The sequence below is a fragment of the Athene noctua genome, chromosome 2 (genome assembly GCF_965140245.1).
Source record: "Athene noctua chromosome 2, bAthNoc1.hap1.1, whole genome shotgun sequence".
NCBI classification, from domain to species: domain Eukaryota; kingdom Metazoa; phylum Chordata; class Aves; order Strigiformes; family Strigidae; genus Athene; species Athene noctua.
Genome location: NC_134038.1, coordinates 128,796,171 through 128,814,355, shown reverse-complemented (window position 1 = coordinate 128,814,355; position 18,185 = coordinate 128,796,171). Strand labels below are relative to the sequence as shown.

The window sequence follows — 18,185 nt, the reverse complement described above, 5'->3', positions numbered from 1 at the left end:
TACTTGAGTACAATGCCTGTATATTGCCAGAGCGCTGTTTAAATAATTGTATAACTAGAGCATCATGACCTTGTTTAGATACTAAAAAGCTACGATGGGAGCTTTTTGGGGCGTAACTATTTCAATGTTAGCCAGGAGTTAACTCCTAGCTGGTTTTCTAATGCCCATTTTAGCGGGAGTTATAACATTTTTTATGTTTAAAAGACCAACATGTCCCTCATTAAAAATCAGGGTTTAAAACGTAGATATGGAGCATTTGAGAACCCTGCAGGCGATGGCAGAAGCGGAGCGCCAGGAAAAGAACGTCCGTCTGTCCCGCCGAGCGGCGGCTGGGAACGGCCCCGGCGCCGGGCAGGGCCGGGCGGGCCGCACCGCCCTGAGGCGCCCCTCCCGCCTTCCCGCCCTTCGCCGCTGCGCCGGGGGGCGGCTCCCGGGGGCGTGGGGGGCGGCCCCCGGCGGGGCGGGGCGGAGGAGCCGCCGGAGCCTTGCGGAGCCCCGGGCGGGGAGCAGTGGCGGCTCCCGGTCGCCGTGGCGGCGGTTGAGCAGCGGCCGGGCTGCCCCGGAGGGCGCGGGCCCTGCCCGCTCGGCCCGCGCATCGCCGGCGGCGCCCCGGGGCTGCTGGGCGCCGGCTTCGCCCTCTACGCGGCCGACCCCTTCGATGGGGAGCGCAGTCCGCTGGTGCGGGCAGCGGCCGCGCCCGAGGCGCCGTCCCGGCAAGCGGCCGGCGGCGGGTTTGGGGAGGCTGCGAGCGAGGTAGGCCGGTGCTGGGGGGCAGCCAGTGGGCGGTTCCGGCCGCCATGGTGTCGTCTGACCGTTGCCGCCTCTTCCAGGGCATCCTGAGTGGGCACCAGTGAGAACAAGCTTTGACTTAATAGAGGGAGGAGTAAGTGCCGCTGCCTGCCTGGGGTTTAGCCGCCGGGTCGGCTTTGGCAGGTTTGAAGTGATTCGCAGAAACAGACTCCACAACTCGAATAGAGTTATAAAGCAGGTATGTTTACTCCGGCGCCGGGGTGCGAGGGGATTTCTCCACAAAGTTTGCACACCTACAGCACATTTTACCAGAAACTTAAAGAGTGTGAATATACATATTCGTTGGATTACATAACACAAACATACATACGCATGAGTAAGGCTGGGTGAGTTCGAAAGGCCGGTGTCAGCAGTTTATGTTCTCTTGTGCCTGCGCGTTGCCTCCTGGTGGGCATCGCCGGGGCTCTGTTGGAGGAAGGCTCGTAGTCTTCCTCACCTTGTTTTTTCCCCATAGCATGCACAGATTCTCTTAGCCAATTTCTTGAATAACAAAGAGTGTTTTCAGCCACTCTTCTATCTACTCATTCTATCTTATCTAAAAGTACCAGTGTATCCATTTCTACCATCCATGTATGGCTTACCAAGACTAAACTAGTTAGAGCACATCTGCTTTCCAAGGACAAAACATATTTTTTTTTGCTGAACACTGCAGTTCTTGGTAGGTTTCCACAGTAAACTGCTTTATTTTGATGAACACAGTAGTACTCGGTAAAATTCCACAGAACAGTCTGGGCAAGCAGGGTTATTAATCAAAATTAGCAATATTCAAAAATCATTATGTTGCTATAAGTAAATAAGTTGCAAAGCAGGTGATTGTTTCCTTGTATCAGAAATGTCCAGTAACGATTCAGCACAGGAAAAGTAACAGCCAGGGTAGGACCTGCCGGTGCCGAGACTAACAGGTTTCACAAGGAAACACACTTTATGTGTTTGTATGTACTGTGCCAATTGCTCACTCAGAAATAATTTGCCAAGTAACACTGAAAACTTGAGTCTGGTTGAAAACCAGAATAGTTTTAGTTTTGCTTAAACTTCGTTCACATTTGATTGAGCATGGACTCCGAACAACTGATAGAAGAGTATGTTCCTGTTTCAGCAAAAAAATACTGATCTAGAATGCTGCCTTTCAGGAAGAAGTTACTTCTGGAGGGGAAAATCATGGCCTGATAAGACACTTACTCTGATGGCAAAGCCAAAACTTTGACTGAAAATGGTCAATATGTGACATTCAGACTTTGAGCAAGATTAAAGCTATAAAATTACACTGCTGTGCACCGCAGTAAGAGCCAGTCTCAGAAATGCAAACATGGGGAAATTGTGTATTCTTTAAAGGAGGTGTTCTCCCCAGAGTTACTAGTTCTAGCTCCTCTACTGGAAAGCATGGTGTTCTGGCTTACGTGTTAGCAAAATGAAGATCTGGTTGCCACGCCAGCTTCTGCAGCTTTCAAATTACCTCTTGCTTCTCCTTCCTACTTACATCAGGTGAAAAATTTGCACTAGTGCAACCACTCGTGCATTTGTAGTGCTTGTGACAGAGGGTTGGGCATACACTCAGCGTACGGATTGCTTAGCTGTGCTGGCAGCTTTTTCTTAAAAGTAAACCAATATTGATGCCACAATAAATATAGAACTGAGCCCGTGTTCAGGAGGGACTCCTTTGAGAGCAAGAAAGCCACTGCTGATAATACAGCTAGTTTTCTGTAACACATAGAGTTGCCATCATTTTTCTTCTGTTGGTTGAGAAGCTAATCAAAATTGATATGTGAATTAAAAGCTGGTATCATAAATATTGCAAGAATTATTTCATCTTTGATACATCTCAGAAGTGTCTGCATAAGCTTTTAGGTACAGCTGGGATGCTATTCCTCAGTGTATTATTTGGGATTTGTTTAAATGTATGACAGAAAAATCCAATAAAGAATTCTTATATTATTTTCTTTCTTTGTTTTGATGATGTTTTAATGTTGTTTTCTTAAAACTGAAAAGAAGTGCAAAGTATAAACATAATTGTAACTCATGAATTTTTATATTCTTCATTTCTGTAATGTTACTGAATGATGATTCAAGTTTTACTCTGCTACAGCAGAACAGAAACTCCCAAGAACAATGTGTTCTACCATATCTGTCTTTCATGTCACTAGCTCACAAGACCTGACATGAATTATCTGGAGCCTGAGCTTTTCCAGTATTCTGATACACAAGGAACTAGAAGGTAAGAATTTAATTTTCCCATTTATCACATTGCCTGTGGTCAGTGCTAGTCATGGCTCGTGTGAAGCTGGGTGTGGTTTCATTTCTCTGGTAAAGCCCAAAGGATAGGTGTGTTATTGGTACCTGCATGCTGGCAGGCTTTTCGGTTCTTGTGCAGGAGTCACTTTTCTGGATTTTTGTTCTGGTTTTCTCCCCACCCTCAATGTGCCAGAAAGACCCAGAATGCTAAAGGTCAAAGATCTGGGGGCTTGTTGGCAAGCAAGAGAGCATGTGTTGATGTTCCTTCAGAGCTATGGTGAATTGTTGCTGATTCATTCTAGTCTCGGTGAGGGATTAACTGAAACTCGGGGCTGTAAAGAGTAAAGGGGAAATACTGGCTCCCTGAAGATCAATAGGAACTCCACCATCACCTTCACTCAGGCTGAAAGCCTGTCTTGATCTAAAGAAGCATCACTGATTCAAGTTTCGCTGTTTGTGGTACCAAATTCTTGTCCTTTCTCTAAAAACATATCCCACTAAGCCTCAAAGATGCTTTATTTTCTAATTTTTCTAGTGTACAGCAATACTAGTTGAGTCACAGTCACTGTTATTCAACGTAACAGATGGCTTCTCTGTGCTTCTCTCTCACAAAATGTAGCACACTGGATATCTGAGGAAATTATATTATTTTAAAACAATCTTCAAGGCCTTCGCAACAGAATGAGTTATGCGTTTGTTCTGGTTTTGGTAAGCTTCATTCTTCTGTGTGTATTGTGTGCTCTTTTTCCTGAGAATTACACGATTGTGTAGTTGACTTGAATCTGTGTTTTACCTTCCGAGAAGAAATTGCCAAATTTCTAACTGACTGCCAGAGCTGCAAAAGGACTGAATCCAGAGCATGTAAGACAAGTGCTTTATCTTGCATCTTAGTTTTCTGAAACCGATAAAGATGAGTGTTAGGTGTTGAAAATGTGAGAAAAGCAAAACAGTGAGAAATCTGTAAAACACACATTTCCTTGACACAGGGTGCCCAGAGCAAGGATGGGATGGAGGTCCAGTGGTTGGTTTGTCATTGTGCCATGGAGGAATGCGAAGCAGGGCATAGGCCACGTGGTTCCATTCTTTCACTCAAGGACAGATTTATCTCCTGCTCTTTGCAGTAGCCTGCCAGCCTTGTTCCCCATCCTTCCTTTTTTTTCTCACAAAATCCAGCTGCACCCCTTGCATCGAGCTGACCTTCTTTCTCATCCTCCCTTTTCTCCCACAAAAACCCAGCTGTATCCCTGGCACCAAAGAATGTACTATGTGGTTAGTCAAAAGATAATGGCTTGACTACAGTCCCACCCACTCGCACATGCAAACTAGGATAAATACTACCCCAAGTTTCTGCCTAACTTGGAGGGACAATAATCCGACACCAAATCGGAGGGGCAGATCAATGGGTTTTGCTCTCGCCCCTTCCTCAGAAGGGACGCCTTTTGGTAAGATTTCCTTGGCTACCCTAGGTGATTACCTGGGAACTAAGTGTGTGTGATTGCAATCATTTTCCTTTTGTGTAGTGCTGTGTAGCCAACCTGCAGTTTGTGCATTTATCACAGGCAATCTCAAAGAATCTGTAGAATTTGCATGAAAATAAACCGTACTATTTGTGAATCTGATTCTCTTGAACGCAACCGGGCTTACAGTGTATGGTCTGTTTGGGATGGGTCAGACCTATAGTAATGGCCACTAATCCGCACTATTTGTGAATCTGATGGCTTCTCTGGAGTGCAACCTGACCTACAGCACAGGGGCACAAGGGCTACAGTTTGTGTGCCTGGGTCAGGCCTATAGTTACAGCCCCAACTGGCATACCTATGAAGAGCTAAGTCCAACCGCCCCTAGCCCCTCTGATCTCTGAGGACAAGCTAGAATTCAAGGGGATTCATCTCTTACCAAATTTATTCTCACCCTAAATGCAACAATGCGTAAATCACCAAATTTATTCTCACCCTAAATGCAACAATGCGTAAATCTAAACACAGATGTCAGCAAGACACTGCAGAAGGGATATACGCCAGATTTACCTTAGTAGTGTTGATTTTCCATTCGAGAAAGTGGGCGATGTGTAACATTCAAGGACTTGGTGTTATAGGTGTAGTAGTGTGACTTTTTTGCTCCGTTTTTTTGAATTTAAACTAGACAAGTGCTCATATTCCTGCTAAATATTTGATTGCTAAATGAAAGTTTGTACTACTTCCTTCAGATAACTGTTATGAATGGCTGTTGTGCTGTTTTTGCTACGTTGTCAACTGTATTATGTGACCCTGGTGGTGAGTAAAATCTTGATTATCTTACTTAAAAACATTTTTTAGCAGTGAATATAATTGTATTGTGACTTCTGACAGCCTCCTGTTGTTCTAACTGCCTGAATGAAGCAAGGCATGGCACTTTTTTTTGTCACTGGCAGAGTGGCTTTGAAGTAACGCCTCTATTTCTAGAATGGTGGAAAATGTTTGAGGTAGCAGCAGGCCCACTCACTTTCTGGAATGCAATCTATAGTTTTTTAAGAGCGTTACAGGAAGAGGAGACGGATATCAAGAGAATGCAGTGTATTCTGAAAAGCTCTTAGAAAAAGAGGTGAGAACTATGGTGGAAGTTGGAGGGAGTAGGGACACAGGGAGAGAGGTGGGCTGGGTTGAAATCCAAAGAAAAATCAGAGAAAATTGACTTGAAATCAGAGAAAATTTGTGTAACTGGATAAGGAAGACATGCAGAAGGAATCAGGGACAGGGGAATGGAGCTGCAACAGAAGAGGGATTCCCAGTCAAACAAGGGTGGTGAGGAGGAAACAGAGGTGGGAATACAAAGCAGAAGGAGTGGAGTCCCAGGAAACAATATCTGCTCACAACATAAGTAGACAGTAGGAGGAAAAAGAGACCTCAGCAGGGGAAAATGGTTTCCTCTCTGGTTTAGAATGAGGCAAGCAGCACAGTAATCATGCAGTACATCAGAGAAGGGGAAATCCGTGAAGACCTGCTGGGGGGGGAAGGTGAGCAGGGTAACTTTCGTGGCCTCCCATGCAGGAGGCTGTGCTGCCCCCATAGCACCCTGTGACTGGCACCCAGAGCCCTTGGGATGAGGGTGGGGTGATGTGGAGTAACATGGTGCAATGATTTCAAGCGTATCAGTGGCAAAAGCGCTGTGAAACCAATGAGTTTTGTTTAGCTTTAAATGATGTTTACTGAAGGCTACTTGTATCCGTGTCTGTTTTGATTGTATTTATTGTATATATTCAGATTTGATTGTATTTACACAGTTTTAACAAGAACTCTTCTGCTTGAATGCTGACTTTTTACCCCGTAGTTAACATAGGAAACCCACTCTATCACCTTTGAAACCACGTCACACAGGGCTTTTGCAGGAAAACGCCAACCTGGGGCTACTTCACAGCAGAAAAATGAGACAAGTTCCCTGTAGGCTCCCTGGCTACAAGACAGCACCTTGGTGACAAGAATAACGTAGTTGAAGCTTGCAGCAATCCCTGATGAGAAACTGATAGTAACAGAGCATTAGAAAAATATTGAGAGCAAGATCATTATTTGTCATTATTATTTAAATAAATAGACAAGTAGTTGATGAGGTCCATTCCCTTTTACTGAAAATACATACGACTGTCACATCTACTATTGCAAATGCTAAGGAGTAATATTGGGAAAGAATTCAGGTTGATTGATGGTAAAAAAAAAAAGGTAAATTTTCAGTTGTGTTTAAATATTGGTTTAGGCCATAGTGAAAGCTTTGAGATTAAATCAGATGTCAAATTCTTAAGATTGTCAGTTTAGCCTATTAGAGTATAATGAAATAATTGCTCACAAGAAATGTTCTTTTCATTTTTTAATGTTTTGAGATGCATATCTTATTCCAACTGCATACTGTGGTTGTATAAATTTGGAAACATGGCTATATGGTGGAATACAGCCTGTTCACATGCCCTTGTTCAGGGAGGTAAAGCTTTAGTTATTCACATACTTAGACATTTCACAGGGAACAATCAGAAAAAACTGAAAGTGCAAACTGAGTCCAAGTGAAGAGACAGGATGAGTCTAGCACTTTTAGAGACAGCCTGTCTTTTTCTCAGACTGCAGCATGACAGGAGGCTGGTGTCATCAGATGTGTAGAATTACGTTCGTTCTGTGCAGACACTATTCTGCACTGACATCCCGAATTATAATTTGTCAGCTCTAAATCTGTCACTCCTACTAGCAGTAAATTTGGTTTGTAAATTTTTCCCATTAAGCACTGCAAGATGTATGTACCATGTAAATTGTGCAACATTGGTTCCCCCTCTGAAAACTCAGTAGTCTGTGAGGCAAGTCAAAGGGGGATAGTGTCTTTTATAAGACCAAATCATACAGTCAGAGGGGAAAAAAAAAAAAGTCATCTTTCAAGTACACAAGTTATTCTGTAAATCACTGATAGTGTAGTCCTGAATAAGGGTGACATTTAAAAATGAAGTAATTGATTTATATAGAAAAGACTGATCTTAGTTTCAGATTCTTTTACTTTATAAAAGCCAGTAGCAATTGTATTTTCACTAGGTGGGGGTGTTTCTTCATTGTCGAGTTTATTTTTTTATTTTTTTAAATATTTTTTTATTCTTACTGATTTTTTTTGTTCTGCAGGTGACTGACAAAGGTCACCCTTTCCAGTTAACAGTTGAAAAATTAGAACATGCATTACAGAGAGCTAAAAAGCAGGTCTCAATAACTTTGATTTTCCATTTTCATGTTTTCTTAGTTATTTTGTAAGCAGCATAAGTTTTCAGCAATGAAGCACTTGTACAGTTTCATCTGTGCAGATCTTCAGTCTTGTGACTGAGGTGGGTCCAACTCTATCAACAGGAATCGAATTGGTTTTAAAATCCGGGCACTGTAACAAAACACAGAGAAACTCCCTGACTCTATTTTATGAAGAACAGGTCTTAACTTGTGTTTTAGGACCAAATTTCTTTCTCTGTAGATTTTAGTGGACTTCAGTGTTGTAAACAAGGTATTGTTCTGACCCTCAGAAAAAAGAATATGCTACTGTAACGACCCACTCGGATAATTAAAGTGTGTCTAATCTGATTTTTGAAGAGGGTTCTGAGTTCCAGCTAACAGGAATTGCTAGCAAACAAAGGGTTATAAATGTAATTTTTCCAGAGTTTAGGAACTTAATTAGTTCAAAATACTTAACATGGTCAGTAATTTTATTCTGATCGGGACTGGATAAATGAGGATATTATTGCTTGTCATATACAGGGTTTTTTTCCCACATTCTTCTCTTGTCTTTGGAACTGCTTTTCTTCACTATGGAAATGTTCAGGTGTGTGAGTGTCCACAAAATAGTGTTCACCAGTATTTCAGGTGAAACTGTTTCCTATTCTTATTGTCTTGATATTCATCATCCACTCACTTCATGGAAGATAATAAATGTACTTAAACTTAATTGTTTGTGCTCATCCTTGAAAAGATCCAGCAGAGGAAGGACAGGCTGAATAGTGAAATATTTTACCAAAGATGTGGTGGTGATGGCAGTGATGTTTCAAAACATTAAGCGAGGGAGACTTGTGTCCTCTTTCGGGATAGAAAATGAGGTTTAACAATAGATACATCATATAGTTACAAGGAAGGTCACTACAGAGGTCAGTTGTAAGGTCACATATAAAAGGTGGGTATTTTGGATACATGTAAATGTGTGCATGACTTTTTTTATAGATATGTTGAAGCCGTCCTAGTTAGCTGATTGCTTGATCAGCATGGTGCCTATGTTTAGACACCATCTGTATGTCTGTGTCATCTGTGCTTTTGCCAGCTGAGCCGAGCATTCAGCCACTTTTCCCTTGGTCGTAGCAGAGGGAGGCAGGTAGCATCCCTGCTGTGTTACTGTGGCAATGGGGACATGAACTGGCTGGACAAGGCGCTGGATCACAGAGCAGATATTAAGTCTTCAGGCATCTGCATGTGTTTGCCAGCCTTCTGGAACAGGAACTGTTTTCGTGTATAGTGTTACAAACATCTGCTTTGGATACATGTAATATCACAAATTGCTGGAGGAACTAGACTAGAACAGCAATCGAGAAACTGCCGTCCCACAGCAGCTGTTCTCATGAACAGTGATGCCTCCTCACTCAGATCTTCTGCTTAATACACATCAGATGTCAAATACACTAAGCATGCTATTGTGCAAGGAGTACTTGTGAAACAGCTGTTTGTGCTTAGTATTTGCATCTTACATTGTTTTGAGGTAGTTTCTTCCCGTAGCTGGAATCAAAGACTGAAAGTTCATTTCGTGTGAAGTTCCTACTCACAGTACCCTTTAACGCTCAAACAAGTTGCACATGTCAAGGAAAGCAAATATCAGGGCTTCTTCATCATTGAAGTTGATTTCCTGGAGTTGCTTGGGAGCTGGTCTTTGCAGATAATCTCCTTTGAAGGAGGCTTGAGTGGAGTGAGAATTTGCAGTAGGTGAGGTTTTCTAAAAATTAAAAATGCAGAAACAAAACCCAGTAATTTAATTTCAAGTTTATCTCAAATGTGAAGTAATAAGGCAGCTCCTCATGTTGATACGCTTGAAGTCAACACTGACATTTAATAACCTGCCAAATAAATAATTTTTCAAAGTCCAATTTCTGTTCAGCTTTCCCATGTTTATCAACAGTAACTCTGTTCAGTCCTGGGAAATTATTTTGGAAGTATGCCTGTAGAAGCAGTATTAACTCCTACAACACCATAATCTTTCCTGTTGATATCAGTGGGTGTTCCGAATGAGTGCTAACCTGATTTTCATTTACTTTTAAACTATTTAGTGTGCGTTTTGGGGTGTTACTAGATAAATTATGAAACAAGTTCAGTAGCTGGATCCTTAGTCTGTATAGTGATTATAGTATGTAATTAAATAATTTTCAAAAGCTGCTTTTCACTGAAAGGTTTGCAAGCTTCCTCGCTGCATTCTTGCTAGCCATTGGTTTGATGTTGTTTGTGTCTCCAGCCATCAGGTTGGGTTTTTTTCCAGGGCATCCAAGTCAGACCATCAATCCTGATCAACCCCCACAAACCATTAGGGGACGTTTACCCAGCACAGTTACTGAAAGAATGTCTAGAGTTTGCGCACAGGTTTGAAGCCTAGTCCTGTTTGTTTGGTATTTAATTTTCTGTTAATACAGTATAGCAGTGATGAAAAATCACCTTTGGTAATCACCTGGTCTTTGTACATGTTTGGAGGTGGTAGTGGACAGGGTCCTTATCATGTTTCTTGGGTAACTATTGAAACAAAGAAATTAACAGTCAGAATCCAATATAACTGTTAAGCAGGTATTCTTTATTAGCAGCACTGGTGTTGCCCTGAGGATTCTCCACCATAAGAGCTCCCAAGAGCTAGCAAGGGACATCAGTTTACATACACACAAATCATATATATTCATTGGATTTCTTGGAAAGGGGTGTCTTATGATAAGGAGTTCCCAGAACTTACTTCCATAGTCTGAGCATGCATAGTAGAAACAGAGTGAGGGTCTTCGTAGAAGAACATGGTCTTCTTCACGGTGTCCACTCTTTCCAGGGCATTTGCTGTGAAGTAAAGTCCAGGTGTCTTCTTCCTAAATCGGCCACATCATCCTCCCTAGATGCTATCTCTGTGTCCTTTTGTTCAAGTTCCCTTTATCTGAGTTTGTCCAAGTGCCTACTGAAGGCTTTGAGTCTGCTATCAGTGAGTTATATAGGGAGCGTTTTACTTTTGTCTGGACAAAGAGGCCTAGGGAAAACAGTTGAGGGAAACAAACACAAGCAACGCTTTCATGCATCACAGTTTAGTCTTAATCAGAAATTCATTGGTTTGAGCCTTTTCACTATCCTTTTTACTTGGCCTTTCTGGGAACACTGGAATAAACTGCTTAACCTGGATTCCAACAATGTCTTCTGAATGAAATACTATGGGGATTTTAATTTGTGTGTGTGTGTGTGTGGTTTAAACTTATAAAGCTTTTTATTTGCCTGACAGTGTTTCTTTATTAAACGGCTTTGATGCATGGCAGCAGGTGATTATCAGTCTTTATCAGTAGTAGTAAACATGGCCTGCACCGTCATTTGAAACATTATCAAAATAAGAAAATCTTAACATGTGATATTGGGGTAAAGTAATTGAATTGGCAAGGAGCAAGTCAACAGTCTGAAGTTTTGTAGCATTTTTTTATATACCTACTTAACTCAAGATGTACAAGCAATTCACTTTCCATCAAAAGAAAATACTTCTGAAATGTCTCATCCTTATTACACTTATCCTTACCCAGTGCAGAGGTCATGTTCAAAGCTCCAACAGTCTCCTGAATCACTTGGGTACTGATAGAGAAAAACCGCTTCCTTTTGAAAAGTATCTGTATTTTTTTTAGGAAAAGACATATTCTTTTATTATTTCAGTGAGCCTCTGCCAAAGAATGACCACTAAATCCTACACACACTTTGAAAGCTAACAATACTTAGTTTCTGATGATCTTAAGTGGAGTAGCTTGGTATTAATTGTTCATTAATTACCAAAGATTACTGGTACTACAATAATGTTAATGAAAGCTGGTACTAAAATAATGTTTAAGAATAAGGATTAGAAACAATAATTTTATTTTTAATATAAAAACTATTCTGAAATCAAACTTCCTTTTTTAAAAAAAATACAGAACTCAACAATCAAATTAAATGAGATTTACTTAGAAGAGGATACCTGCACTACTTGGGTGTTTAAAACTGTTTTGCAATTTTTTAGTATTTATAAATATGTGCATTAACTTGTATGGTAACAGAGTTTTCTGTTTACAGTGGTTTTCACAGTGAATTAGATAGTTATCTTAAGTGCATGACAAGTCATTTTTAAAATCTAACATCTGTATTTGACTTCAAGTCTCCCTGGAGAAGTCTTGCAGGGTAAAAAAAATTATAATATATTGCTGTGTTCATTTTAAATTTTAAATAAGAGTTGGGTGGGACCGTACATATTCCAGAGAACCACTGGTTTGAGCATGCAGTTGGATTTTGTTTCAGATATATGGAATGTTATCGCTGCTGTGAAATACAGAGTATGTATAAACAGAAGTTGGTGATGCACAAGCGCTCACAGTGTGCCTTGAGACCTTTGTGTCAAAATTGTAGGGGGGATATAATAGCAAATAGACATGCTTTTGGATGCTTTGCTATGGCAGTTGAGATTATACATATATATATATATACACACACAGAGAAATTTCTTTTAAATATGTTAATATGCCTGTATTTTTCTATATGTAGATATGAATTGCATGTAATAATGGATGAAATATACATGCTCTCTGTTTATGGTAATACCAATTTCACCAGTGTTTAGTTTAGATCGATAAGTGTGATTTCTTGGCAGGGTTTAGAAGCTATTTAATCCTAAATAAAACCCATGCCATTTTTTTCAAACTTCTGGTTAGCTAGTGTAACTAGTAGTTCGAATGAACTCACACACAGAATCACCTAGGTTGGAAAGGACCCTGGAGACATCTAGTCCAACCATTCGCCTAGCACAGTTCCCACCTACAGCATATCCTTAAGCTCTAAATCGACCCGACTCTTGAGCACCTCCAGGGATGGGGACTCCACCACCTCCCTGGGCAGCCCATTCCAACGCCTAACAACCCCTTCTGGAAAGAAATGCTTCCTAATATCCAGCCTAAACCTTCCCTGGTGCAACTTGAGGCCATTCCCTCTTGTCTGGTTGCTTTCTACTAGACTAAAGAGGCTCAAACCCAGCTCTCTGCACCCTCCTTTCAGGGAGATGTAGAGGGCGATGAGGTCTCCCCTCAGCCTCTTCTTCTCCAGACTAAACACCCCCAGTTCCCTCAGCCGCTCCCCGTACGACCTGTGCTCCAGACCCTGCACCAGCTTCGTTGCCCTTCTCTGGACACGCTCGAGTCATTCAATGTCCTTTTTGTAGTGAGGGGCCCAAAACTGAACACAGGAATCGAGGTGCGGCCTCACCAGTGCCGAGTACAGGGGTCAGATCCCTTCCCTGTCCCTGCTGGCCACGCTATTGCTGACACAAGCCAGGATGCCATTGGCCTTCTTGGCCACCTGGGCACACTGCTGGCTCCTGTTCAGCCAGCTGTCAATCAATACCCCCGGGTCCCTCTCTGACTGACAGCTCTCCAGCCATTCCTCCCCAAGCCTGTAGCGCTGCTGGGGGTTGTTGTGGCCCAAGGGCAGCCCCCGGCATTTGGCCTTATGGAAACTCCTCCAGTTGGCCTCAGCCCATGGCTCCAGCCTGTCCAGGTCTCTCTGCAGAGCCTCCCTACCCTTGAGCACATCAACACTCCCACCCAACCTGGTGTCATCTGCAAACTGACTGAGGGTGCACTCGATCCCCTCGTCTAGATCATCAGTGAAGATGTTAAACAGGAGTGGCCCCAACACCGAGCCCTGGGGGACACCACTCATGACCGGCCGCCAACTGGATTTAACTCCGTTCACCACAACTCTCTGGGCCCGGCCATCCAGACAGTTTTTTACCCAGCAAAGCGTGTGCCCATCCAAGCCACGAGCAGCCAGTTTCACCAGGACAATGCTGTGGGAAACGGTGTCAAAGGCCTTGCTAAAGTCAAGGTAGACAACACCCACAGCCTTTCCTTCATCCAATAAGCAGGTCGCTCTGTCACTCATATTCAAGTCTTTGCAACTATAAGACTAGTTAATAAAAGAGATCTTCTTCGTAGGCAGCTTTAAATGGCATATTTCTTGCTTCCAGCTAATGTGTGTGATATGGTAAGGTAGTAACAATAAAAATTGATTAGTAACAATAAAAATTCATAGAGCCCTTAGTCATTCTGCAACTGCTTTTCTTTGTTGTTCCCTGTTACTCAGCCTGAGTGTAAGGTTCTCAGTGTAATGGCAATGAAGTTGCCTAAGGTTGTACAAGTTACATGCTATAAGGAGTCTCCTTTCTGACTAGTATGCTGACTAGTTCCTAACAAGTGGTGAAAAGAATAAATGTTTCAAGAATATTTAAACCTATTGGTATCTGACTCTTTCCCCCAAAATATGTGATTGTCTTTGTATAACTGCATAAATTTCATACTGATGGGAAATTCCCAAGTCCAGGCAAGCCCAGTGAGCCCTCACCCATACAAGATCATGAACCGTAAATGAAGCCTAAAAAACCACCCTTGTTATTGTGAAAGTTCACCCAACTCCATTAGGCTGAAGAAGGAAATCTCCAGCCTTGAGTCTACTTACACCAAGTTACACAAAAGAGAAAAAAAAAAAATAATCATTTTCAGTGGTACACTGAGGTGTATTTCGTTTAGTTGCACCACACTCTGTAGGTGCATGCCCTAAAATGTTCACTTCTTCATTCCCTAGCATGAATTGCAGCATAGCTGAGCAAACAGTTCTTCATCAAGTACAAGAGCAGTTGTGGAAATACTGCTTTTTTTTAATACGTGTGTGATCACTGACTATGCAGTGGTAAACTGGGAATTTTAACTGGACCGTTACATCTTAGTACAGATCCTTTCTGTTTGGTGGGGTTTTTTTGGTTTTGTTTTTATTTTTTTAAATCAGTGCTTCAACACACACTTGGGAGATCAGTGTCATAGGGTAATATTTTTTTAAAAGATCTCTGAAAAAAATGTCATGTCACTTCAAGGGATTAAATACCAATTTTACTAAGAAATAAGGACAAGATTACAAATGTAAGCGTTTTTGTAAGATGTTTAACTTGTTCTTCTATAGCAGCAGTTCTTATCTTCCTCCTTTTTCATTCAGTTTACTGGATCCAAAACAGACACATTTTATGTGGGGTATTTTAGCAAGGTAGGTGAAATACTCTGGTTTTATTTAAAATATTTCTCCACAAAAATTAGGTGGGCTATTCTGACATAATTTGTGTTACAGGTGCTGAACTAAGTTTCTCTTTGTTTATTAATTCGTTTTCTTCTTTGGCAGTGTAAAATTTACTAAAGTTTAGTTTAGTTTAGGATCTACTTAACAGCAACATTTAATGCATGTGTATTAAAGGCTTTGACCCATACAGGCACATTTCAGAACTGTAGCATTCTGATTTTTCTCCTCTTGGAGGGAACACTAAACTGGGACCTAGTTGGAAACAATAGTAAGGTATAATGGGGACAGCCCAAGGGTATGAGCACATTTTCAGCTGTCTGTAAAGCAACCCTGTGAAAGCCACTGATCCTCCCTGCCACAGAGTTGTTCAGAAGTTGCTGTTTTTTATCACTCTTGGGATTCCATTTGGCAATGATGTTGAGAATTCACTCCAGGTTTGGTTTTTTTTTTTCTATACATCACAATTACTCTATTCTTGGTGGTTTGACAAAGCACAAATATAAACTAAAAATTGCACCTTTCTCTCTTCTTTTTGTCCTCCAAGAATTTTGGTATGAGTGGTATCATAGTTGGAGTATTGTACACCAGGAATTGTGAAATTCAGAAAGCTGTGAATCAACTGGTTGTCTTCCATACCTGTCCTGGACCTGTTCTGCACGTTCTCAGTCAATTCCTTAGGGACAGAGGCTGGCCACACTAGAAATCTTTCCACTGAACAGTTTTATTTTTCCCTTGCAGGTGGAAGTAAAACAATTATATTTTTCTTGCTTTGCTAAGATTGGTTGGATAATGTGTTTTTTCCCAGCAACAAAAAGTGACTTAGCAAGCAAGGAATATTCTTGTGGATGGGCTTGCAGATGTTGGAATACCCATGCTCAGAAGTTTGGGAGGACTCTCTGTGTGGGCAGACTTCAGAAAAGAATGTAAGAAGTTTGAAAAGGGCTGGGATTGTAAAACTAGGAAGTGTAAAAATTATTTGTGCATGTTGTTACACACTTTTATCAAGTCCTGGAAAATACTTTCAGTGAATTTATGCACTTGTTCAACCTTTAATAGAAAAATATTTTCTCCTTTTAGTTCTTAAAATCACAGTTTTGAAGCCAAACATGAGTTATGGCAGAAGCTTCTTGATAAAAGAACTCCTGATTAGTCCTGGAAAAGCTTTTTATTGTTATGGACCTGGATGGTTTAGACTGGTTTTCTCTGATTCTGTAGACAGGATTTACTTGTGTAAGTGGGTTTTACTTCTAATATGCCATGTAGTAGTACACAGGTTTTAAGAAACATTAACATTATAAATAATGAGTTCAAACCTAATTATTCTGTCTCAGCTTGTGAGGGGCATTTTTAGAGTTTATATGAACTGAGAAATATTAGATTGGCCCAGGGCATAGGTTACAAAGCACTTACATTGGATTATGTTAAACCTCTAAAGCCTTCAGAATTTAAATTTAAAGTGTATTTTTACTCTATCAGAAGGAACCAAAGTTTATGTGAAAAGATTTTTCTCTTTCAAATTATGCTTTATAACGTGGGAATTCGCCACCATCTCTCATTTTTATGTGGCTCATGGTGGATATAAAAAAATGTATCCATCTCTTATGTTGTAAAATACTTAACCTTGAACAAATGCTTTATATTGTTGACAAAGAAGATATTTGTTTATTTAGAGCATATAAAGTTATAGAAAAATGTATTGAAAGGGAACTCTTGGGTCATCTAGTACAACTTCCTGCTCAAGGCAGGGCCAGTTTCTAAGTCAGGTTGTCAGTCAAGTTTTGAGACTGTCTAACGATAGAGATTATGCAACCTCCCTTAGGAATCCATTTCAGTGTTTAATCACTCTTGTGGAGATTTTTTTTTTTTCCATAGGTCCAGTCAGTATTTCCCACTGTATCTCCTTTCTCCAGGTATTCAGAGACTTGAGCAAATATGGCACAGTTACTTTGCTGAGCCAGTCACAAACAACATCTACTGCAGATGCTTTATGCAATCCACAAAAAGATTCTTCAGGCAAACCTTCAAACAGACCAGAAAAAGATGTCTCCCAGCTAAAAAATATACTTGTTTATTAAAATCGTATATGCATTTAATTACTTGACATAGTTTAGCACCAGGTGTGTATGACTTCAGAATTTTGTGCGTAATGTTGCGTAACGCCCTCACTCACTTTGCTGTGACCTGGCATTAATAATCTTGCAAGTGGACTTGCTGAAGTTGAATTTTAAGGAAAACGGACCTCTTGGATATTGTGAAATTACCCGCTGTTAAGCACAGCACTTGGTTTTACTCCATTTCAAGTGTGCTATGTGTCAGTAAAATCAGTGAGTCTTCATATATAGCTGTTGAATTATGAAATTTTGAAAAGACTGGTAAAATGGTTGTGCATATTACTGTATATTATGGACTGTATATTTTAATCAGACTACTGAAAGTACTGAATCAGGTGATACTAAGATTTTGCTAAACTTTTGTGGCTGGCAAAATGATTTTGTATATTCATGAGATCTCTAAACAGACACTCTCAAACATTTTACACACCTTCTGTATATGCATGCTGAGTACTTTCTGAAAAATCATTTAGATTTTGGGCTTCTGGCCTCCCTTTCTGATTATTTCTATGTGCCTGTGTTCATCAGATAGTGTTTTCATACATTAACTATGAAAAACCCTTGAAGGTCTCGAATTGCATCTTCCCAAACCAAATAATTATCTATTGCAGTTAGGTGAGTAACAGAACTGAGGCAGATTCACATTTGTTTTAGATTACCTACTACAGCATTTTATTGTGCAGTTCTTTTTGCATTTTTCTTTTTGAAAATCTAATCAGAATACATCTTTCTTAAATTTAGTGCTGCTGGTGATTCAAGTGCAGCAAGGAATGCCATTTCTTTTTGATTCTGGCTTTCATGTCACAGTGGCAATGTTCACAGTTCTTTGCTTTTTCTTCCTTAAGTTCCAGGTTACACATCCCCTACCTGGAGCTCTGCTCTTTGCTACTAGAACATTCATACAGCATACTATTTTTCATAAAACATTATTTTGCTCCAAACTCTTCTCTTTTGCTTAAGCTTTCAAACTACGTGTCTAATGCAAGCCTGCAGTCAGTCCCCTCTCAGGTGGGGCCTGCTGTTCGACAGAGGAGGGTGCCAAGATGTGCGTATCAGCAGGTCATTCTGTGAGACAACTTCAAATCATAAATCATACATTGATATTTCTCTAAGTTGTCCCTTTTATATTACAATTTCCTGACAAGGCAAACAGGAAGCAAGTACTTTTCATTTGGTGTAAATTGTAGAAACTCAAAAAAGCAAAACT

At 40.8% G+C, this 18,185-nt stretch overlaps 1 protein-coding gene across 1 annotated transcript; it reads left to right on the top strand.

Moving 5' to 3' along the window:
* The first annotated feature begins 210 nt into the window (after nucleotides 1–210).
* Nucleotides 211–17,417, top strand: LOC141956692 (1-aminocyclopropane-1-carboxylate synthase-like protein 1). Its single transcript, XM_074897497.1, is given in 18 exon segments — nucleotides 211–753; nucleotides 842–988; nucleotides 2,952–3,022; nucleotides 3,833–3,865; nucleotides 3,867–3,900; nucleotides 5,246–5,312; nucleotides 6,890–6,987; nucleotides 7,665–7,739; nucleotides 10,036–10,136; nucleotides 12,294–12,363; nucleotides 14,757–14,837; nucleotides 15,412–15,553; nucleotides 15,645–15,686; nucleotides 15,689–15,797; nucleotides 15,945–16,005; nucleotides 16,007–16,097; nucleotides 16,778–16,835; nucleotides 16,837–17,417. Coding segments are annotated over 18 exon segments (1,929 nt in total). The 3' UTR covers nucleotides 16,943–17,417.
* Nucleotides 17,418–18,185: the final 768 nt, after the last annotated feature.